Genomic DNA, 26,172 nt, shown 5'->3' on the forward strand with positions numbered 1-26,172 from the left:
AAGAATCTTCTGATAGTTCTCTATGGATATTAAGGAACTTCTCAAGATTTGTTTCCAGGAATGCTATGTCCCCGAACACATACAGAGTTGGCCATAGTTTTTTTTAGAAATCATCCAATGATTCATTCAAGTAAGCTATAGAGAATTGCTCCACTAGTTCTTCTAACGGTTTAAGAAATTTGTTGTAACAATTATTACAGTTAGTTCCCTTGGAATTTTACTGTAGATATTCTGAATCGTTCTTCAAACGAGCCAGAACTTTTGGGGTCATGCGTGTTCACTAGGCATAAGAAAATCATGAAAACCCTTATCGAGTCTTCTATTTTCCATAAGATTAAGTACTACTCTGATAGAATATGCATGGGTGTTGAACGGATGACAACTAATTTAGTTGATTTTTTCAAGCTTGCTGGTGTTCTTTGTTTTCTTTTGTTGAATCATGGGTAGGTCAATCCTGTCTTACCCAGGTATTCTTGTGCGTAGTAATAACTTTTACCTATCCTACCCACTTCCCGCGCCACTCGGTGTAGTGAACTGAATAAAATTGTTGAATTTTCTCTTTCATTTTGATCGCTTGAACTTGGTAAAATCTAAATAGTCATTTATTTCACATTTGTTATTGTTAGGTGATTTTATCATTTTCTCGTGCTTCAAAAAAAAGAAGTTATTGACGAATAAAAGTTATGTTTCTGTAAATTTGGAAATTGAAATAGGTTATTCTGACTTGCTGTCGCCTATAAGAAGAAAAATTTGTCAAGATTCTAAAAAAATATATAAAAGAAGTTTCCAACGTTTTCATTACTATTACAGTGTCTGACAAACGCCAATTTTGGTTCTCAAATTGAATCTAGCAATCTAGTATCCTTTTGAGAAAAAAACGCGTTTTGTATAGGTCTTCCAGATTTTGAAATAAACAGTAACAATTTCACTTTAGTCAGTATCTCCAAGTGCATTAAAGTTATTATACATGCATCTAATTAAATGTTTTCCACTTCAGAAGTAGTGATTTTAGATTCCTGTTGTTAGATTTTGCGATTTTCTACACCTATCTGGGTATATTTTTAACAACTAAAAAATCCTGGTAATTCCCGAGACAAAGAAAGTAGGCGGAAATTGGGCACTCTATAATGCAATTGCGAAAATTCTAGCCTTATACTGGTTGTGCAATGCTGTATCTGTATATATTATTGATAAATTTATTGTGATTTTGAGTTACCGTCAAACGGGGTGACTTGCAACACTTTTCAACTTCAACCAGACGAAACCATGATCTAAACGTCATCTAAAAATCTAAATTCCTTTTTGAACTTTCAATGGCCATCCCTCCCACTGAATGAGATGACACAAAATTGAATCGATTTTTTTATCATATTAAGAATCATAGAAAAGGTGAAATTTTTCAAAAGTCCTTGACTTGCAACATTCAATGCTAATTTAGTTTTTGCCAACAAATTTTTGATATTTTTTATTAGTCGCACTCGTTAAGTATTGTTTCTCGTGTATTTGAAGCATTCGAACCAGTACAAGAGCATTGTGATTACCTAGTTATAAGAAAATAAATGAGATATTTTTGTATGGGAAAATGAGGCGTTAAATCATCAAGGTCCAATATTTTAACTGGACCATATTTTGAACGGGTGTTTGTAGTTGATTGATCAATTATTACTCTTTTGATTATGAAGTGGACCTAACACAAAAGTTCTCCACTTTTATCTAACTCTAAATTGCTTAAAAATCAAGTGTTGCAAATCACCCCGCATAGGTACATGTTTATAAAAAGTACTTTTATTAAAAGTTGTTGCTACAATTTTGTAAAATAAAATTCGCCATGTTATCACTAATTAGTTAAAGAAACACCATGTAGAGTATTAATTATGTAAAGTAAATCTACCTCATGTTTTCAGACCACGATTTCGAACCTGCGTCAAGTATTAATTTTGAAGACATTTAAAAGAATTATGTTTATTGTGTAAAAATATTTCTAATAACTGCTTTAATTGTAGCCACTACTTGAATTGTGAGTCATATTTATTGTACCACCGTTTTAAAACAAATTTTCTTTTGATATTTGTATTTTATAGTGCAGATTCGTTGTAAAATACAATGTGTTGCAAGTCACCCCGTTTGACGGTACACATGTTTTTCTAATTGTGTAGATTTTTTTATATATTCATTGGTAGTGTGGAATATGTACTAATCATTAATCATTATTGCCAAATAGCATGCAAACACGTAATGAGAATAAGGAGACCGAATAGGTATGATTCTTCGAAATATATACTTACTTGTGATTCGAATCTTCTGAGTGCCATTCCGTCGTGAATATTCTAGTTTATTCATCTTTTTTTGCTGTAGTTTCAGCGGTGCAGCTTTCGAAATCTGCCTCTTGCTTCCAATCACACTTTACATTAATATACCGCTATCACCACTAATATGTGCGCGGTGCTCCAACGTTCAATATGTATTTTTTTTTTTCTTTCTTCACTTTTCCCGTCACGATCTTCCTCTGGATTACGCTTCGCTCCGGTTTCTTCTGGTTCACTTACACCAAAAACTTATGTCTTCACTCGCACTGACCGCACAGCTCACCGTCGCATTATCATGAGATATCACAATAACAATACCAGCGCATGCAAATATGCGAATGAATGGTTTGCCTTGGCTTCAATTTTTTACTGTGGATATCCAGGGGCACTTTTCATCAACACAAATATGATAAACTATCTTCAACTGCACTAAATTCTGATGCGTAACAAGAAGCAATTCTGTGCATCAGAATAATATCATTTCGCTACCTAAGAATCTGTGGATGGAACTACCGACACATTTTCAAATCCGAAAATCATCTCTGTACCTAACGCACTTATTAGTTTTAGCCACTTTATTCCTTAATTTTCAGATTCGATTGATGACTTGAACACAGACACTCGCGCACACGAATTACAGTGAAAACAACACTAGGCGCTAAATCGAACGTGCAACTACGGGGCACGGTCTGCGTTTTCGTTTCGTTCACGGGAACTTCAACTGCACACCTTTGCGGATGGATGGTATGGTTGTACTGCTAGCGAATACACTGTTGCTGCTGCTGCTACTGCTACTACTACAACCAGCCTCCGATGGTAGTGGTTTGGGAACACTGCACTTCTTACTTGACTGTCGTCGGGCTGTAACACTCATCTCTTACACAGCATGGGCTAGCTCGACAGATCAACAAAGACAGCGTGTTGATGATTTTTCTGTCGGGTGGGATCTTTGAAGGTTGCTACTTCGCGGCCTATAGCTACTGCTGGATGATTACTATTTTATCTATTTTTCAACAAATGGACATAGTAGCTAGATTGTGCGGAACAATGAACCTGAAATAGGTAATACAAGAGAAAACAAGAATTAGGTTTTGTTTAATAATAAATTTATTAGAATACTTGAGAAGTTGGTTTTTATGTTAAGTTTCAGTTTGAGTTTCTAAAAAAATAAAGTGAGTAATTTATAGATTATACGATATGGGAACGTATTTCCAGGAAAAAAAGAAGGATTTTTTTAATGTGGAGAAACAACCCTCAGAGTTGCTAGAGGTAGAGTTACTGTACACGTGCTATAGCCTTAGGTGCAGGAGCCACATTGCTTGTAAGCGCACGGGAGCGCTGTACATCGTGAGACCTTTTTTGGTGCGCCTCATCTTTCTTGAGATGTGTCTCACTGCGGTCTCATGCGCTCCGTCACATGTGCTGTTTAAAATTCAGCGCAATCATTGAAGTGATTACAAAAGTTTTTAACGAGGATCGAAATTGTAACTTTTGAATCGCGATTCTTCGATCATATCATGTAGGCCATCTAGACACCGGCCTGCATAATGAGGCGAAAATAGCTGTACAGGCTCTTCGTTACTGTTGTTGTTGTTTGAGAGGGACTTTAACCCGAAGGTCATTCGTCCCTCTCTTCGTTACTAAGCAGTTGTTTCACAACTTGGATACCGATGGCGAGCCATAGCGCCGAGCAGCGCATGTGACGAGTCTCCCCGAGAGCACATCACCTAGCGCGCGCTTTTAGAATTTTCGTGAGCCTCCACCTAGCGCAGCACACTAGGATTCCGATGAGCTGAGAGACGGTTTGGTTGGAGGCTCGTCAGTACATTTATGTGCTCCTGAGAAATATGTAACTCTAGCTAGAGGATTCCATGGAATAATTCCTGTAGGCATAATTTCAGTCAGTACACATGACAAAACTTTTTAGGTAAACTATGTTTAAAAAGCTAGATTGATAATTGAAAGAAACAGAGTAAGAACTCCTGGAGAAATTTTAGAAGTACATAGGATAATCCTTGATATGTTTTCCAGGAAGAATTCCAGAAGAATCCTTTGGCGATCTCATGGGAAAACTATTCGTCAAATTGATGTAAGAATAATAAGAAACATCTTGGGACATAATAATGAGAGAATCTCTGGTGGAATTTTCTGGAAGAATCAAAGTTGTACTGCTGAAGTATTACCCAGAGGAATTCCTTCATGCATCAATGGATCGCTGAATGAATTTCTGGAAACAATTCTGGAGGGAATTTGGAGAAATCATTCAAGTTTTTCCGCGAGGATTATATGAAGGAATCTCTGAACATCTTGTAGAACGCGTATCTGGGACATTTTTCACATCGTAAGGGAAATTTCTGACAAAATTCTGAACAGCGTTCTTGTGATACAGTAGGCAATACGGCTGGTGATGGGCAGAACTCTCTCAGAATCCAGGACATAATTCTCACAGCACAAGCACGAGCAGATTTGATTCTACCCCATTACCCCGAATGACATTAACCCGAACGCCATTACCCCGAATTCCAAAACTCCGAACGACCCATTACGGTGACATTACCCTGAATTCCTATATTATAGGGAAATGTCATCAATATCATCATGTCAAGATAATTGTAAATACGGGAAATAGCTTTCGGAATGATGGAATTCGGAGTAATGGTACATTCGGGGTAATGGGGTAGAATCCTAGATTTTGACGTAACCTTGAGCAGTGGTGGAAAAGTTCGCATCGCGAGTAACCGATCAAGGCGTGATTTATTATAGTATTGACAGACAAATTAATTGTATAACCATCAAATCGTCAGTAAACTACAAAAAAAAAAATCTTTGAAAACCATAAATCTCTGAGGGGAAGCAGCTTTTTTCCCAAAATCACAATTGACTCTGAACAGCTCCGAACACGATCACAAATCACTTTAGCTTCGGGAGCACGACAGATGCGAGTAAAGCAAAGCATTTTGTTCCAGTTCAGCATAGATGTTCGCCACCTTCCATCACTGACCTTAAGAATAATTCTCACAGAATACTAATACTACTACAGAATCCTGCGAAACAGATTTACAATCATGAGAAGAGATTATAGGTTCACGAGCAAGATACACAACATTTTTTCTCCAAAAATAACAGGCTTTTCTTACTGGCTGACTGCCGATCTATATTGCAAAAATGTTGGAATTGCTTGTGAATAAAAAAAATAACTAATTGTAACAAGTTTTTTTATAGATGGATCAAATTCTAAATATTTCTGTGAAATTTACCATGTTTCATTATAAGGTAATAATGACCTCATTTGCTTGAAAACTGAAGGTAAGAAACAGAAACTGAACAAATCGTACGATCCGTCTTCGAGTTATGTGCGGCTTATTTACATCTGGGTAGGCAGGGCATTAACATCAGATATGACAGTGAAAGCGCTCTACACTGGGTATGTATTTCCAATAATTCCAACTATACTGCCGTTCTACGCATAATTGTCCCGCGTTCGATAAGGTTTACATAGAATATGGGACAAATAGGCGTAGAAGGGCAGTATAGTTGGTAGAAATAATGGAAAATGTGTTTGTATGCAACAATCTAAATCCATACTAAAAAAATAGCTTCTTTTAAACAACTTTTCTGAAAACATGAATGCCTATTGGTAGGTATTTATCTCATATAGAAGTAAGCAAAGAGTGAAAAAGAAATTAAATAAAAAATCACCATCCATCGCACTTTTGTAGCTTTTTGCTTCGGATGAATTAGCATTTGAAACTTTAACCATAAATGAATAATTTATTACTATGAAAATTTAAAAGTTGATTATTTTGGTGTTTCAAAATTGTATTGTAGGAATCTTGTGCGGTTTCTTGGAAAACACCAAATCGAATATACTCAAAAGCTCTGGAAGGAACTAATGTGGATTCTTAGAATTATTCTTGTAGGAATCGTTCAAAACTCTCATAAAGTAACAACTGGAGAACTCGGTGGAAGGATTAGAAGTAAAAAATCTGGAGGAAAATCTGGGACAGCCCCTTGTTTTTAAAGTAATTCCTATGGAAATTATTAGAGGAGTGCTTAAGGATTTCCTGGAATAAATTGTGAAGAAATTCCTTCGAAAAATCACTGGATTAATATCTGGGAGGAATAGTGGAGCACTTAAAATAACATACACATCAATGCTCCATGAGAATTCACATGAGCTCACAAGATTGTTCATTCACTTGAATTAATCTGCCATAGGGAAAGACAATGAATAAAAAGGAATTATAATAAATCCAGCGTAGCTTTCCTTATGGTTGATTTGTACACCTACTTCTGACTGTATTCTGATAGAGTAAAGTGGGGCAAAAGTTCGAGTGGGGTAAGAGTTTCTTTTTTAAATTTCTAGCTCAATTCAAAATAAATCTTATAAATGTCATGGTGGTTCGAATGCTATTCATGTAAGAGACTTTCACTCCAAATATCATAAAAATCGATTGAGATTTGGAAAAGTTATGGCTATTTTTTGTTTTTCAACGTGAATATTGTAATATTTGGTCAAACTTTCGTTGCATGGAACCAATTGAAGATAAAATCTTTTTCAATATTTTATGTAAGGGCGTTTCTAGGCCTATCATAAGGTTGCTTTGAGGTGTATTAGTTTTTGCATAAATGCTTGAAAACAATTTTTGGCCCATAGTGGGGCAAAAGTTCGAATCAGCGGGGCAAAAGTTCGACCCACGTATAAAATCATGGAAACATTTGCAAATTGCCTAAAATCCACATATTATCTTCAAATTTAGTTATATTTGTCTGATCGTGTGAAAACTTTCACCAAAAATTTACATTTTCACCTAGTTTTACGGAAAAAACTGCTATTTTTGAGTATATTACAATAAACCCGGTTTTGGGCGGTAAACTTAAATTTACAACTAGTGTAAAGTATGCCTCTCATAAAAGGATCGATGTTTTGTGTTTTAGCCAGCGAACTTTTGCCCCACACTAGATTCGAACTCTTGCCCCACCGGTGGGGCAAAAGTTCGTTTAAGACAATCAATTTTGAAACTGTTATAACTAAAAATGGGTAAATATTTTGACACAAGTTTGTTCAGCAAAATTATAGCCAATATGTTGAAGGTTCACTGTATGGTATTTGTTTTGTTTTAACTGCAATTGTTTTCCTGGAAACTTTGATTATACCACTAAGGTCGAACTTTTGCCCCACCTTACTCTACTGACTGCTAATGGTTCGAATGAAAGACCCGAACTGTGGACATAGGTATTATTTTTTTATTTTTTTTTTCTTGTCGATTGAAATAAATTTTGGAACGATGACTACCTGTCTACATATCGTCCTTCCCCGGCAAAACCAAAAGCAACAGTACTCAAACTTTCCACATGATTAATAAACTTGCAAAAATAGTTCGAGACCATGTTCCATTCCCTAAAGGCCCTCCTTCGAAACTTATATAATCATGATCAGTTTTATACGATATCAATGAAGAAAACAACGTAATTCTTGTAAAAACTTATTTGGAAATACATAAATTTTCCGTTTGAAATTATCGTAAATTAACAAGGTCAAAAAAAATAAAATGATAAAGCCAATCAAGCTATCATCAGCTACAGCTACTTTGTATGACGGTGCGGCCATAGTAACGCGTGTGCGTCTGCGAACGCGATGCGATCAAAGCATTTCCTGTTGTTGGCATTCTGCTTTGCAGGCTCGCACACGCGCACGCATCGCAAGACGCGTTTACTATGGCAGCAGCCTGAATATGAAAGGTACGGGTACTACGTTAAACAACTTAGGAACAATAGTTCAGTAGTTTATTCTTGGCCACCTATGATTCACGTGAGTGCTACGTATAAATGCGATGGAAAACATTCTTCGTATGTTTTCATGTAGCACCGACGTTTAGATTATTTTGAGAGATTTTTTTTTGAGGGTGTCTGAAGGAGTCACTGAATTTATTCGAGAAGAACTCTCAAAGCTTTTCCTCGAGGAATTTGAGTAAAAAAAATCTGAAGAATGTGTAGAACAGTCGCGTAAAAAACTCTGAACGATACCTGCTACCAGCTAAAAATGGTTTATAAATAACTGAAATGTGGCCTATCAAAAAGAAGCATTTTCTAAAGAAAATTAAAAAAAGATGCAAATGTATCGTTCAATACTGTATGTATAACACTATTACTGAACATGTTCTATTAATGGTTGTAGTGCTTAAAAGAAAGATTAAATGAATTTAGGATTATGTTTACGTGAAATAGAATAGAAAAGCCTCCGGATCTCCAAGAGGTGGAAACGGAGATTAGAAGGTTGAAAAACAACAAAGCCACTGGAGTGGACCAACTACCGAGTGAGTTGCTAAAATACGGTGGTGATGCACTGACAAGAGCGCTGCACTGGATTATTTCCAAGATTTGGGAGGAGGAAGTATTGCCGGAGGAGTGGATGGAAGGTGTCGTGTCATCTACAAAAAGGGCGACAAGTTGGATTGCGCCACTTATCGTGCGATCACAATTTTGAACGTCGCCTACAAGGTACTCTCCCAAATTCTATGCCGCCGTCTATCACCAACTGCTAGAGAATTCGTTGAGCAAGGGGCTCAAGAGAAGATGGGTCGATCAAGTTGAGGACGATGGGCCGAGTCGAATGGAGACGTCTCCTACGTACAGCAGAAGCCACCCAGGCCTCAGCCTGACTGGTAAGCTTTCAAATGACGAATTCAGTCATCAAAAAGGAGCTTCCGTTATTTTTGACATTTTTTTTCCTGGACCCCTTACTACTACATCCATTACTTTCAGCCCGTGGCTGGTTCGTCCCTATAGAAATAAAACAAATCTTAGTTAACGATTATTCTTTTATTATAGAATGCATCACTTTTAGGGTTGAAAAACAAGGAATTGTAAAATAAAACAATACATTTTGAAACCTATGTATTCTTGAAAGTCTGTATGCGAAAAAAGTCTTTAGGGAAGATTTCCCAGTACCAAACACCTAACCCACTGAATTCATAATGAAAAAAAATATTTTTTTTTTCTGCGATCATGGTGCCAATTTTTGATAAATATTATCACATTTGCACCGTACAAAAGGAAATTTGAAAAATAAAAATATGAATTATGACCAGCGACGCGGGAAGTGGGTAGGACAGGTAGGACATGTACTACATACGAAATTACGAAAACACCTGGGTAGGACAGTTAAAGGCCATTCCTACCCATGATTCAGCAGAAAAACAAAGCGCAGCAGAAATCCAGTAAAATCAATTCCGCGTTTAGTATCATACAGACGTACAGTGAGAGGCAAAATAAAGTGCCCACCTTACCAGTTTTCGAATTTCTCTCATTGATTTGGTTCAAATTAAAGTTAACACACCTAAATCTTTTGTGATATTTTATTTTTGATGTTCTTTTAAAGTTGCACTTACGAAATTTTGATTAAAAAAAGAATTTTACTTAAAGAAAAAGAAAATCAATTTGTATTGAAAAAAAAGTAGTGACAAAAATAAGTGCCCACTTCCTTCTTGGCCCCAGAAAAGATGATTTAAGAAAAATAAAAAGCAATTTAATAGTTAATGTGTCCTCCTTTGGCCTTAAGGACTTGCTGGAGGCTCTTCGGCATGCTTTTCACCAGGTTTTGTAGGTGTTGTGGATCTAGTTCTTCCCAGGCGCGCTCCAAGGCTTCAAAATAATTATTTTTGTTGGTAACACCAGTTTTTTCAACCCTAGCATCGAGAATCGCCCACAAATTCTCGATGGGGTTGAGGTCTGGGCTTTGTGGAGGCCATTCCAGCGGTTTAATCCGACAAGACCGGAAGAAAGACTTGGTCTTCTTTCCAGTATGCTTCGGGTCGTTGTTCTAGAGAAATATGAATTTCTCTTCAAGGCCCGTCTGGATCAGCGAAACCTCCAGATTTTCCAGCAAGATGTTAATGTAGGAATCTGCCGTCATTATTCCGTCGATTTTCACGACGCTTCCTACTCCACTCCATGAAAAACACCCCCAGACCATCACATTTCATCACATCACACTTCCATGCGTCACCGTTCCTTGGATGTGGCGCTCCTGAAGCTCGAGCTGTCTAACCGAGAGCGGCGGGCTCGTGTGTGATGCAGAGCACCACATCCAAGGAACGGTGAAGCATGGAGGAGGAAATGTGATGGTCTGTGGGTGTTTTTCATGGAGTGGAGTAGAAAACCTCGTGAAAATCGACGGAATAATGATGGCAGATTCCTACATTAACATCTTGCTGGAAAATCTGGAGGTTTCGCTGATCCAGACGGGCCTTGAAGAGAAATTCATATTTCTCTAGAACAACGACCCGAAGCATACTGGAAAGAAGACCAAGTCTTTTTTCCGGTCTTGTCGGATTAAACCGCTGGAATGGCCTCCACAAAGCCCAGACCTCAACCCCATCGAGAATTTGTGGGCGATTCTCGATGCCAGGGTTGAAAAAACTGGTGTTACCAACAAAAATAATTATTTTGAAGCCTTGGAGCGCGCCTGGGAAGAACTAGATCCACAACACCTACAAAACCTGGTGAAAAGCATGCCGAAGAGCCTCCAGCAAGTCCTTAAGGCCAAAGGAGGACACATTAACTATTAAATTGCTTTTTATTTTTCTTAAATCATCTTTTCTGGGGCCAAGAAGGAAGTGGGCACTTATTTTTGTCACTACTTTTTTTTCAATACAAATTGATTTTCTTTTTCTTTAAGTAAAATTCTTTTTTTTATCAAAATTTCGCAAGTGCAACTTTAAAAGAACATCAAAAATAAAATATCACAAAAGATTTAGGTGTGTTAACTTTAATTTGAACCAAATCAATGAGAGAAATTCGAAAACTGGTAAGGTGGGCACTTTATTTTGCCTCTCACTGTATCTGTAGTGATCGATTTCTATTAATTGAATTTCTTTTTGAATTGGTACTCGAAAATCAATCGATTTTTGTAACATTTTAGATACGCCCTTATGATACTGAACACGAGAATTAGACTATTATCTGTACAATATACAAACAAACTCGATCAAGGTCGTACTTTTTCTTTTGGAGGATGGAAAACATGATAAAGTTTTTGTCCAGTGTCCAGTGAAGCGTGACATGGTTTGTGCATGACCCCCAAGAGGTTTGGCTCGTTTGAAGAACGATTGAGAATATCTTCAGTGAAGATACCGGGAAACTGACTATACAAATTGTTACGAATACCTTCTTTAGCAATTAGAAAAACTAATAGAGCAATTCTCAATGAATCAATGGAATGTTTCTAAAAAAAACTACGTCGACCCTTGTATATGTTTTGGAACAAATCACCGTGAGCATTCCAGGAAGTGAGAAGATTATTGAAGCATCTTTAGAAGAAGTAATGGATTAAACTAAGACCAGTCGCATCGTGTTATACACAGCACGAGTGTGGTGGCTAGCGATGTCTGAACATGCGATCTCTCTTGGTATAGTCTATCAATGCATTGCTGAATCTTTTAACAATTTTCAGAGAAATTTCTATAGTACTCCCACAGCACACTCTCTAGAAGTGCGTGGGAGAATTTGTGGAAGTAGCTCTTATTATGCTCCTGAAAATAATTTGAACAAATTCTTTTTGATATTTAGTGGCATTTAGTATTTTTATGACAAATACTCAGAGCAAATTATGAAGATTTTTAGAAAGATTTACTTTTTTGCAGAATTATTGAAGAAATTCTAGTAAAATATTTGAAAGAGTTTCTGCACGATGAAACATTTTTCAAGAATTTAAAGTTTCTCTTGAAAACTTTTACAATTAATCGGATCACTTCGGCGCAAAGAAAAAAAAAACTACTCAAATTCACAGAATTTTTATTGTTTATCCATTTTTAAATAGACGAGGATGTTAGAACAACCTCATTGGTTTTAAAAACAAGCGGTTTGGTCTATTTCTTTAAAATTTGTTCAATGAAACTGGTTTAAAAAGGTATTGTTCAATATGAATGATTACAAAAGTTGATCCAACGAATTGTGGTAACGACTGGCATGACAATGAGAGGGTAAGAAGCAGAAAAGTGTCAGTGACAAAAACGTTGTTTTGAGTAAATCTGCTTTGTATTTTTTCAGCAATTTTCTATTCCATGCAAATTATCTAGGAGTAAAAAATAACAAGCCAGTCTTCTAAGTATTATCTTTTTTTTCTGTTAGGAGGAAAATCACCTGAAAATATGATTAAAAAGCTTAGAAACACGTTTGGCCACTCAAATATAGCGTTTTTTTTTTATTTTCCAGCCTATGATTCCATAGGGTTAAACATTTTCTTAGCTACATTGTGCATAAAATATTTGCCAACGTTCGTCCTACCTATGGTTTTGCCACACACAGCCTTTTAATTTTGAAAAATGAAAAGACAGTTTTTGTTAGATTTTTAAATCATTGTATGCTTTTTTAGTCTTGACATTTTCTCCAATTTAACTTTGGCCTTATGCGAATAAATTGAATTGAATGGAGTTTGTTCAATGTATAATTTTTGAGTAAGGAAGGATTATAACTTTTTAATATAAATTTCATACAAGAATTGCATATTTCATGCATTATTTACCATTACCTTTGGTGTAACTATAACTTATTGCTAATCGCATAAAAAAAGCTATCCAAAGTAATAGACAAGAATCTGAATGGACAATATTCCTCTATGTCAACACTACTAGAATGCAATGGACATTCAGTAGTTCTTCGCAATGCAAGAAGGTGGAATCGAGAAACGGGAAAATAAGGTATCGGAAGGTATTTACCAGCAAGACGTCGTGTCTTCGTCGCCTCCGACCACAGCCACAGCAGCACAATCACAATGAAGCCCCGAGCTTAATAATGAAACAAAACCTCCCTACAGGCTCACTTGTGGCCACTGTCGTCTCGTCCAGAAGCGGATTCCACTTTTTTTTTTTTTTTTGGCACTGTGTGCGTGTGCAGCAGGTCTCGGTTTCGCCGTTCGTTGCTTTCTCCCACTGTGCACCGCTGGCCCCGTCCGTCTCTTTTGCTTATACTAGATCCACTTCTCTCTCGGATCAATTAACATTTTCTGGTTCCTCTTGCGCTTTTTGGGGCTGCTGCTACCCAAAAACGTCACTTTTTCCCCGTCCGAAACACGATTCAACACCCCGAACTATGGTAACGGTCATACTGGACACCACTTCCGTCGCGAAAAGCACTCCCGAGTGCAACCAGAAAAACGCGACCAATCGAAAATAGGGAACAAAATTTTCACGACTGCAAAGAATGATGGACACTTTACTTTTGAGCTGAGGAGACGACGACGGCGATCTACTTGGTGAGTACCTTAAGCAGTTTGCGTGTGAACGGAAAGATGAATGAAACTACACTGACATTACTACGGCGGATGGCAAGTCGACAACTGAAAGCAACGGGATCGTGCGTAGTTGAAAAAAGTACCGGTAGGTAGCGAACGGAAAGTGGAGTGCGTTCACTGAATTTACAGTAAAATGTCGCAGACAGCGGGTATGAATCAATGTGCTCGAGTCCAGAGGTGCGACTGAAGAAAACCAGTCGTCTCTTTCATTCGCTTGCTTTCCAACAAGGCGGGTCCAGCTCCTCCTAAGGTGATACATTATGCTCACTTTGAGGATAAAATCAGGAAGGACTGGCCGTTTTGTTTACAAACATCTGAGACAGGTAGTCGGACAATTGGGTTGTTTAGTGATGAAAAATTCACAGTTTTTTGAAGCTTGATCGAAAGAGCACATTTTTTTCGTAACACGGTTTTATTGCACTTTATTATCTTAATTTTGATATAGTAAATGCAAGGGACGCAACCTCACCTTTGCTTTATTTCACGGACATCTTGTTTCAAATTCCGGACAACTCACGAAAAGCAAAACTCAAATAGTTTGTTTAATCTATATAAATAAAAATGGAATGTTGTTTGTATGTCACGAAATGGCTTACGAACGGGTCAACGGATTCGAATGATTCTTTTTCCGTTTTGTTCATCAAGGGTTCCGACGTGTTTGTATGTATAAACATCCCAGGATATTTGCCGGGAAAGTTGGACAAACGAGCGTGAACGGAACTGTCATTTTGTATGCGACGATCAACAGCGTTTTTCAACAGCCTACTTGATGGCAAGACGAAGTTTGCCGGGCCCACTAGTTATAAATAAAACTCCCGAATTCATAAAAGCAACGTCAAAACTATTTGCGCATTATAAACATTCATGGATTGCTATTAGAGTGTCCATCCCGGGACAAAAAATCCCGGGATTTGACAAATTTCGGGATTTCCCGTTGTAGGAATTGACCGAAATAATACACAAAACTTTGAGCTCCATATTTTTTAATTTTCATTTTTTTCACATCTCATGCACATCCGTTCTACACAAAACTCTTTTCTAAACTGACTTCATTCAGCCACCAATAGCCGTGTTCATCTCGTTGCGCGAAGCTTTCTCTCTTGCTGTTTCTCGCCATTGCGGGATAGCGTGATCAAACGCGCTCTGCTCAGCACCAGTCGTTCAAGTGCACGTGTGAAAGCTCGCTCTTTCAAACTCTCTTCTGCTCTTCATCTCTGTAGTGTTGCCAAACGCTGAATGTATTTGAAAACTTGACTCTCGCCGTTTTATCTTACACTGACAGGAATAATGATCAAACTTTTATTCGTATACGCTAATTAATGTTTAACGCTATGTTTTTACATTGATTCTATTAATAGATTTTATTTATTCTTATATTCACACTTATTACTCCTACATCCTTCTCCTCCCCTTATCTCAAATGTATATTGTTACGAGATAATTGTATTAACAGATTTTTTTATAGTTGATATCGATTGACAATGTTTATAAGGAATTTTGTTGCATGTGTTCTGAAGACTGTTTGTAAGACTCTTTGACTCTTTGAAACATAACGAAAAATAAAATAATTCACACTTGCTTGGTTTTGACAGTAAAATAGATTATCAATAGGAAATTGTCATTTTTAACAATTTTTATAATGTTGTACCAATATGTCTAAACTATGTTCAATAATAAAAACAATGAAATTTATCATTATATAGCCTAATACTTATTGCAATAATTGCATACATATTTTTCCATAATCATAATCAAAAACAGAACAATATTGATTCGTTATTTAAATTTATGTTAACATTTAATGATATTATATTATATTGAATTCGTTAATGACATGTTAAACTTTCTATGAGTTATTAATAAATGTTATTTTCATAGTTATAATAATAATATTGATATCATGATAATTTTTTTAATAATGCATTGCGTTGGTCGATATAATGAACAACTATTTTAAACATAAATATTTTTTTCGCTTAATTTTTTTTAATTAAAGGCTTTAAATTTATAATTCATTCGCCTCTTATTAATCTTAAATTCTGTTCAAAGTAAACTATAAAGTCCTGTATCCTTTAAGTATTTCAACATTTTCTCTTCTTCATTTCTGTTATTCCCTAAAGCTATGACAATATTTGAATTGATTCCTATTCTGTTTCTAATGCCATCGAATTTTCTGCATTCTAGTAAAATATGCTTTATATCTAATGGAGTATTACAACTATCACAAATTTCAGAATCTTTGTTTTGGAGCAATGTTTTTTTTTGTGAGGATTATTATGTTTAGTAGTGAAATTTACATGTTTTTCATCGTTGCTTCAATTGTTATATATATTATATCAATAATATTTTATTAAGCAGATTTAAAAGAAACCATAAACTACTATTTCAACATGTATTTATATGCCTATGACTGATCTAGTTTATGCTACTAGGAATTGAGTTCATAAGGATTCAAGAATTCATCAAGCAACAAAACCAGAAAACAATTCAACAACTTCTTTAGAATGTCATTCGCTTATTACACAAATTACTCTAGCTTCTTTTTTTTATCATCTCCTAATATGTCTCCGACTGATCTAGGGCTTTCTAGAACAACCTCGAAGAATCCATTAAATATCATAAATCTCAAATCAGTTACTTCTTCATCATATATTCATAATCGTTCAATGACATGCTCACATAAATTGAGGTTAAAATAAAAATCCATAAAGCAACAAAAACATAAATTTAATCTAACAACATCCTTACATTGATTCTACTTCTTATCATAATACAATTTACACTTACTACTATTTTCGTCATTTGTTTGTAGGCCTCTGAATAATCTAGCTCATACTACCATGGATTGAGCTTAACAGGCTCGAAAAATCCATCAAGCAACAATAATTAGAACATATTTTAACAGCTTCCTCAGAATGTCATTCGCTTACTACACAAATACCTCTAACTTCTTTTTTATCATCTCCTAATAAGTCTCTGACTAATCTAGGACATGCTATCATGGGTTGAGTTTATCTGAATGGAAAAGTTCACATCTAAATCGACATATTCTACAATCAATAAAACATCCTCAACTGATTCCAATAACACTTTCTAGTGTGGAGCTTACCAGGCTCCAGAAGTACCAATCAAGTGTCCAAATCAGCAAAATTCCATAAACTTCTACAGCATCTTTCAATCGACATATTCTACAATCAATAACCATCCTCAACTGATTCCAATCACACTTTCTAGGGTGGAGCTTACCAGGCTCCAGAAGTACCAATCAAGTGTCCAAATCAGCAAATTCCCATGAACTTCTACAGCACCTCACAATCGACATATTCTACAATCAATAAACATCCTCAACTGATTCCAATAACACTTTTTTTGTGTGGAGCTTACCAGGCTCCAGAAGTACCAATCAAGTGTCCAAATCAGCAAATTCCCATGAACTTCTACAGCACCTCACAATCGACATATTCTACAATCAATAAACATCCTCAACTGATTCCTATAACACTTTCTTAGGTGGAGCTTACTAGGCTCCAGAAGTACCAATCAAGTGTCCAAATCAGCAAATTTCCATAAACTTCTACAGCACCTTTCAATCGACATATTCTACAATCAATAAACATCCTTAACTGATTCTAATAACACTCTCTTGGGTGGAGCTTATGAGGCTCCAGAAGTACCAATCAAGTGTCCAAATCAGCAAATTTCCATAAACTTCTACAGCACCTTTCAATCGACATATTCTACAATCAATAAACATCCTCAACTGATTCTAATAACACTCTCTTGGGTGGAGCTTATCAGGCTCCAGAAGTACCAATCAAGTGTCCAAATCAGCAAATTCCCATGAACTTCTACAGCACCTCTCAATCGGCATATTCTACAATCAATAAACATCCTCAACTGATTCCTATAACACTTTCTTAGGTGGAGCTTACCAGGCTCCAGAAGTACCAATCAAGTGTCCAAATCAGCAAAATTCCATAAACTTCTACAGCATCTTTCAATCGACATATTCTACAATCAATAACCATCCTCAACTGATTCCAATCACACTTTCTAGGGTGGAGCTTACCAGGCTCCAGAAGTACCAATCAAGTGTCCAAATCAGCAAATTCCCATGAACTTCTACAGCACCTCACAATCGACATATTCTACAATCAATAAACATCCTCAACTGATTCCAATAACACTTTTTTTGTGTGGAGCTTACCAGGCTCCAGAAGTACCAATCAAGTGTCCAAATCAGCAAATTTCCATAAACTTCTACAGCACCTCTCAATCGACATATTCTACAATCAATAAACATCCTCAACTGATTCCTATAACACTTTCTTAGGTGGAGCTTACCAGGCTCCAGAAGTACCAATCAAGAGTCCAAATCAGCAAATTTCCATAGACTTCTACAGCGTCTCTCAATCGACATATTCTACAATCAATAAACATCCTCAACTGATTCCAATAACACTTTTTTGTGTGGAGCTTACCAAGCTCCAGAAGTACCAATCAAGTGTCCAAATCAACAAATTTCCATTAATTTCTACAGCACCTCTCAATCGACATATTCTACAATCAATAAACATCCTCAACTGATTCCTATAACACTTTCTTAGGTGGAGCTTACAAGGCTCCAGAAGTACCAATCAAGTGTCCAAATCAGCAAATTTCCATAACCTTCTACAGCACCTTTCAATCGACATATTCTACAATCAATAAACATCCTCAACTGATTCTAATAACACTCTCTAGGGTGGAGCTTACCAGGCTCCAGAAGTACCAATCAAGTGTCCAAATCAGCAAATTTCCATGAACTTCTACAGCACCTTTCAATCGACATATTCTACAATCAATAAACATCCTCAACTGATTCTTATAACACTTTCTAGGGTGGAGCTTACCAGGCTCCAGAAGTACCAATCAAGTGCCCAAATCAACAAATTTCCATAAACTTCTACAGCATCTTTCAATCGACATATTCTACAATCAATAAACATCCTCAACTGATTATAATAACACTTTCTAGGGTGTAGCTTACCATGCTCCAGAAGTACCAATCAAGTGTCCAAATCAGCAAATTCCCATGAACTTCTACAGCACCTCACAATCGACATATTCTACAATCAATAAACATCCTCAACTGATTCCAATAACACTTTTTTTGTGTGGAGCTTACCAGGCTCCAGAAGTACCAATCAAGTGTCCAAATCAGCAAATTTCCATAAACTTCTACAGCACCTCTCAATCGACATATTCTACAATCAATAAACATCCTCTACTGATTCCAATAACACTTTTTTGTGTGAAGCTTACCAGGCTCCAGAAGTACCAATCAAGTGTCCAAATCAACAAATTTCCATAAACTTCTACAGCACCTCTCAATCGACATATTCAACAATCAATAAACATCCTCAACTGATTCCTATAACACTTTCTTAGGTGGAGTTTACCAGGCTCCAGAAGTACCAATCAAGTGTCCAAATCAGCAAATTTCCATAAACATCTACAGCACCTCTCAATCGACATATTCTACAATCAATAAACATCCTCAACTGATTCCTATAACACTTTCTTAGGTGGAGCTTACTAGGCTCCAGAAGTACCAATCAAGTGTCCAAATCAGCAAATTTCCATAAACTTCTACAGCACCTCTCAATCGACATATTCTACAACCAATAAACATCCTCAACTGATTCCAATAACACTTTCTTAGGTGGAGCTTACTAGGCTCCAGAAGTACCAATCAAGTGTCCAAATCAGCAGATTTCCATAAACATCTACAGCACCACTCAATCGACATATTCTACAATCAATAAACATCCTCAACTGATTCCTATAACACTTTCTTAGGTGGAGCTTACTAGGCTCCAGAAGTACCAATCAATTGTCCAAATCAGCAAATTTCCATAAACTTCTACAGCACCTTTCAATCGACATATTCTATAATCAATAAACATCCTCAACTGATTCTAATAACACTCTCTTGGGTGGAGCTTATCAGGCTCCAGAAGTACCAATCAAGTGTCCAAATCAGCAAATTCCCATGAACTTCTACAGCACCTCTCAATCGACATATTCTACAACCAATAAACATCCTCAACTGATTCCAATAACACTTTCTTAGGTGGAGCTTACTAGGCTCCAGAAGTACCAATCAAGTGTCCAAATCAGCAGATTTCCATAAACATCTACAGCACCACTCAATCGACATATTCTACAATCAATAAACATCCTCAACTGATTCCTATAACACTTTCTTAGGTGGAGCTTACTAGGCTCCAGAAGTACCAATCAAGTGTCCAAATCAGCAAATTTCCATAAACTTCTACAGCACCTTTCAATCGACATATTCTATAATCAATAAACATCCTCAACTGATTCTAATAACACTCTCTTGGGTGGAGCTTATGAGGCTCCAGAAGTACCAATCAAGTGTCCTAATCAGCAAATTCCCATGAACTTCTACAGCACCTCTCAATCGACATATTCTACAACCAATAAACATCCTCAACTGATTCCAATAACACTTTCTTAGGTGGAGCTTACTAGGCTCCAGAAGTACCAATCAAGTGTCCAAATCAGCAGATTTCCATAAACATCTACAGCACCACTCAATCGACATATTCTACAATCAATAAACATCCTCAACTGATTCCTATAACACTTTCTTAGGTGGAGCTTACTAGGCTCCAGAAGTACCAATCAAGTGTCCAAATCAGCAAATTTCCATGAACTTCTACAGCACCTTTCAATCGACATATTCTATAATCAATAAACATCCTCAACTGATTCTAATAACACTCTCTTGGGTGGAGCTTATCAGGCTCCAGAAGTACCAATCAAGTGTCCAAATCAGCAAATTCCCATGAACTTCTACAGCACCTCTCAATCGGCATATTCTACAATCAATAAACATCCTCAACTGATTCCTATAACACTTTCTTAGGTGGAGCTTACCAGGCTCCAGAAGTATCAATCAAGTGTCCAAATCAGCAAATTTCCATAAACTACTACAGCACCTTTCAATCGACATATTCTACAATCAATAAACATCCTCAACTGATTCCAATAACACTTTTTTGGGTGGAGTTTACCAGGCTCCAGAAGTACCAATCAAGTGTCCAAATCAGCAATTTTCAATAAACTTCTACAACATCTCTCAATCGACATATTCTACAATCAACATCCTCAACTGATTCCAATAACACTTTCTTATGTGGAGCTTACTAGGCTCCAGAAGTACCAATCAAATGTCCAAATCATCAAATTTCCATAAGCTTCTACAGCACCTCTCAATCGACATGTTCTACAATAAATAGACATGCTCAATTTATTTCGTTTCACTATTTTGATGGAGCTAACCAGGCTCCAGAAGTACCAATTATGCGTCCAATCAGAAAATTTCCTTAAACTTCTACAACACATCTAAATCGACATATTCTACAATCAATGAAACATCCTCAACTGATTTCGATAACACTTTCTTCGGTGAGGTATTCCAAGCTCCAAACGTATTCAACGTAGTACCAAAATCCGAAAATCATCAACAATTCCTTTGCAGATTATATTTTAAATATTCTCTATTAATATCGCCCATAACACCCAACTGGACTTTCAATCTGCTCGACCCTATCGAGTGGGACGCCCATATCATGGACGTACCAGCATTTCAACTGGACTTTTAATCTGCTCGACCCTCTCAAGCGTGACGCTCATAACATGGACGTACCAGCATTTCAGCTGGACTTTCAATCAGCTCGACCCTCTCGAGCGGGACGCCCATAACATGGACGTACCAGCATTTCAGCTGGACTTTCAATCTGCTCGACCCTCTCGAGCGGGACGCCCATAACATGGACGAACCAGCATTTCAGCTGGACTTTCAATCTGCTCGACCCTCTCGAGCGGGACGCCCATAACATGGACGTACCAGCATTTCAGCTGGACTTTCAATCTGCTCGACCCTCTCGAGCGGGACGCCCATAACATGGACGTACCAGCATTTCAGCTGGACTTTCAATCTGCTCGACCCTCTCGAGCGGGACGCCCATAACATGGACGTACCAGCATTTCAGCTGGACTTTCAATCTGCTCGACCCTCTCGAGCGGGACGCCCATAACATGGACGAACCAGCATTTCAGCTGGACTTTCAATCTGCTCGACCCTCTCGAGCGGGACGCCCATAACATGGACGTACCAGCATTTCAGCTGGACTTTCAATCTGCTCGACCCTCTCGAGCGGGACGCCCATAACATGGACGTACCAGCATTTCAGCTGGACTTTCAATCTGCTCGACCCTCTCGAGCGGGACGCCCATATCATGGACGTACCAGCATTTCAGCTGGACTTTCAATCTGCTCGACCCTCTCGAGCGGGACGCCCATAACATGGACGTACCAGCATTTCAGCTGGACTTTCAATCTGCTCGACCCTCTCGAGCGGGACGCCCATAACATGGACGTACCAGCATTTCAGCTGGACTTTCAATCTGCTCGACCCTCTCGAGCGGGACGCCCATAACATGGACGAACCAGCATTTCAGCTGGACTTTCAATCTGCTCGACCCTCTCGAGCGGGACGCCCATAACATGGACGTACCAGCATTTCAGCTGGACTTTCAATCTGCTCGACCCTCTCGAGCGGGACGCCCATAACATGGACGTACCAGCATTTCAGCTGGACTTTCAATCTGCTCGACCCTCTCGAGCGGGACGCCCATAACATGGACGAACCAGCATTTCAGCTGGACTTTCAATCTGCTCGACCCTCTCGAGCGGGACGCCCATAACATGGACGTACCAGCATTTCAGCTGGACTTTCAATCTGCTCGACCCTCTCGAGCGGGACGCCCATAACATGGACGTACCAGCATTTCAGCTGGACTTTCAATCTGCTCGACCCTCTCGAGCGGGACGCCCATAACATGGACGTACCAGCATTTCAGCTGGACTTTCAATCTGCTCGACCCTCTCGAGCGGGACGCCCATAACATGGACGTACCAGCATTTCAGCTGGACTTTCAATCTGCTCGACCCTCTCGAGCGGGACGCCCATAACATGGACGAACCAGCATTTCAGATGGACTTTCAATCTGCTCGACCCTCTCGAGCGGGACGCCCATAACATGGACGTACCAGCATTTCAGCTGGACTTTCAATCTGCTCGACCCTCTCGAGCGGGACGCCCATAACATGGACGTACCAGCATTTCAGCTGGACTTTCAATCTGCTCGACCCTCTCGAGCGGGACGCCCATAACATGGACGTACCAGCATTTCAGCTGGACTTTCAATCTGCTCGACCCTCTCGAGCGGGACGCCCATAACATGGACGAACCAGCATTTCAGCTGGACTTTCAATCTGCTCGACCCTCTCGAGCGGGACGCCCATAACATGGACGTACCAGCATTTCAGCTGGACTTTCAATCTGCTCGACCCTCTCGAGCGGGACGCCCATAACATGGACGTACCAGCATTTCAGCTGGACTTTCAATCTGCTCGACCCTCTCGAGCGGGACGCCCATAACATGGACGTACCAGCATTTCAGCTGGACTTTCAATCTGCTCGACCCTCTCGAGCGGGACGCCCATAACATGGACGTACCAGCATTTCAGCTGGACTTTCAATCTGCTCGACCCTCTCGAGCGGGACGCCCATAACATGGACGTACCAGCATTTCAGCTGGACTTTCAATCTGCTCGACCCTCTCGAGCGGGACGCCCATATACATGAACATGCCAGCGTTTCAGCTTCCGCACCATTCATTTTATTCACTTTTCTCTACCAAACAGGCAAACATTTGTACTGACATTTCTTTTCAGTTACGTACTGTGATCAAAGAACAATGCTTTTCTTAACCATTTTTCTGAAAAAAGTGACTTCTTGTTACAAATAGTAACTCGCTACCAGCTCTGATACAACTTCTCCAAATCCAAATCAAAAGTGATTCGCTACCAACCCTGATGTAATCTCTGCCAATTCTGCACCATTCATTTTATTTAGTTTTCCTTACCAAATAGGCAACATTTGTGCTAACATTACTTTTCAATTGCATACTTTGTTCAAAGAACAATGCTTTTCGAAACCACTTTCTAAAAAAAATGTTTGTTTTTTTTTTAATTGTTGCAAATAGTGATTCGCTACCAGCCCTGATACAACTTCTCGAAATCCAAATCAAAAGTGATTCGCTACCAGCCCTGATGTAACCTCTGTCAATTCTGCACCATTCATTTTGTTCAGTTTTCTTTACCAAAAGAGGCAAACATTTGTACTGACATTACTTTTCAAATGCGTACTGTGATAAAAAATAATGCTTTTCGTAACCACTTTTCTAAATTTTTTTTTTTTTGTGGCAAATAGTGATTCGCTACCAGCCCTGGTATGACTTCTCCAATTCCAAACCAAAAGTGATTTGCTACCAGCCCTGATATAACGTCTGCCAATTTCGCACCATTCATTTTATCCATTTTATTCATTTTTCTCTCTAACAAACAGGCAATTATTTGTTCTGATATTACTTTTCAATTGTGTACTGTGATCAAGAAATAATGCTTTTCTTAACCATTTTTTTCTAAAAATATATAAATGACTTTTTATTGCCAATAGTGATTCGTTACCAGCCCTGAAACAATTTCTCCAATTCCAAATTAAAAGTGATTTGCTACCAGCCCTGATGTAACATCTGCAAATTCCTCACCATTTATTTTATCTACTTACCCACGCTACCAAACAGGCATCTTTTAAAATCATCCATCCACCAGCTATCACTTTTTCTTCAATTTTTTCTCGAAAATCCATTCTTCTCACTTCTTCGGACACTCACAAAACATTCATTTTATTAAAAATAAGATAATTAAATGTATCATAACGATAGTCAATTACCTACCGCTCTGCGCCATTGTAGGAATTGGCCGAAATAATACACAAAACTTTGAGCTCCATTTTTTTTAATTTTCATTTTTTTCACATCTCATGCACATCCGTTCTACACAAAACTCTTTTCTAAACTGACTTCATTCAGCCACCAATAGCCGTGTTCATCTCGTTGCGCGAAGCTTTCTCTCTTGCTGTTTCTCGCCATTGCGGGATAGCGTGATCAAACGCGCTCTGCTCAGCACCAGTCGTTCAAGTGCACGTGTGAAAGCTCGCTCTTTCAAACTCTCTTCTGCTCTTCATCTCTGTAGTGTTGCCAAACGCTGAATGTATTTGAAAACTTGACTCTCGCCGTTTTATCTTACACTGACAGGAATAATGATCAAACTTTTATTCGTATACGCTAATTAATGTTTAACGCTATGTTTTTACATTGATTCTATTAATAGATTTTATTTATTCTTATATTCACACTTATTACTCCTACACCCGTTTCCTGGGATATTAGTCTTGACATCCCGGGATTCCCAAAATGTACGTAGAATTTGATGAAAAACACTAAATTTCAATGAAAAACAATGACATTTTTTCACACTTATTGCAATTTTAGAGATAACTTTCCATTCTACGGTTGAACAGAAAGCTACCGCAGCTGTCACATTATTGATTTTCACAAAGCATCATCGATCGGCTACGATGATACCTTGGAAACCACGCTAATGACTGTTGGTTTCTACCACGTTCCAAAGTTTGGGTCTCTACAAGCATACTTTGATTAGATGGTTTCGTTCAATGATACAATGATTTTCAAGCCTGCGGTAGAACTTCGACAGCTGCGGTAGAACTTGGCGGCTACCGCAGAACGGAAAATTTTCAAAAGAACCGTAATACATGGAAAGACCAATTTATGAAGTAAGAAACACCTTCTTGTTCTTGGCATTACGTCCTCACTGGGACAAAGTCAGCTTCTCAGCTTATTGTTCAATGAGCACTTCCACAGTTATTAACTGAGAGCTTTCTTTGCCAATGTTGCCATTTTCGCATTCGAATATCGTGTGAATCGATCGGAAATCGAACCCAGACACCTTCAGCATATCTTCATTTTGTAGCCACGAGCTCTAACCACTCGGCTAAGGAAGGCCCCTAAGAAGCATCTATATTTATTTATCAAGTTGCAAAGTTTTAAAGCATTTCTCTTCAATATTAGCCGTTTCGTAAGCCTAGGATGTGAAAGCAAATTTGAAAGTACATCTATACTTCAGTCCATAATTTTCAGTTTTTAACTTTTAGCATGATATTCTACAGTACATACTTTCAATGATATTTAATCATTTATTTTGTTCTAAAGTTGACTTTTCAAATGCCTCGAGCAAATTTTTTCAACGCACTTCCATTCATAAGTGTTATAGAGAATTTGTGCAAATCCCAGGCACACTTGTAATTATTCCAGCTAAGCTAACATATTACGTACATCGCCAAATTGCTACTACACTTCATCCCCATAAGGAAGAACCCCTACGGATAAGTTTGCCGTTTTATCTAAAATTAACCAACCCCATTCAAGGCATACTGAAACAGCACGGAATGCAGGCGGCCTACAAAAGTGGCCACACACTGAAGGTGTATTTGTGTGCCCTCAAAGACAAGACCCCTGCGGAAGATCTGTCTGGAATCTATGAGATTCCATGCAAAGACTGCCCATCAGTTT

General features: G+C 38.1%; 1 protein-coding gene across 1 annotated transcript in view; it reads right to left on the bottom strand.

Moving 5' to 3' along the window:
- LOC5573069 (E3 ubiquitin-protein ligase SMURF2) overlaps window positions 1-13,629 on the bottom strand; it is an 82,723-nt gene extending 69,094 nt beyond the window's left edge. Inside the window, exons 1-2 of the mRNA XM_021853314.1 lie at window positions 13,025-13,629; window positions 2,286-3,359 (exon numbers count right to left, since the gene is read on the bottom strand). Of these exons, the coding sequence (XP_021709006.1) occupies window positions 2,286-2,340 (55 nt within the window). The 5' untranslated portion in view covers window positions 2,341-3,359; window positions 13,025-13,629. The remainder of the gene's footprint in view (window positions 1-2,285; window positions 3,360-13,024) is intronic.
- Between the last annotated feature and the right edge of the window lie 12,543 nt (window positions 13,630-26,172).

The sequence above is a fragment of the Aedes aegypti genome, chromosome 3 (assembly GCF_002204515.2).
Source record: "Aedes aegypti strain LVP_AGWG chromosome 3, AaegL5.0 Primary Assembly, whole genome shotgun sequence".
NCBI classification, from domain to species: domain Eukaryota; kingdom Metazoa; phylum Arthropoda; class Insecta; order Diptera; family Culicidae; genus Aedes; species Aedes aegypti.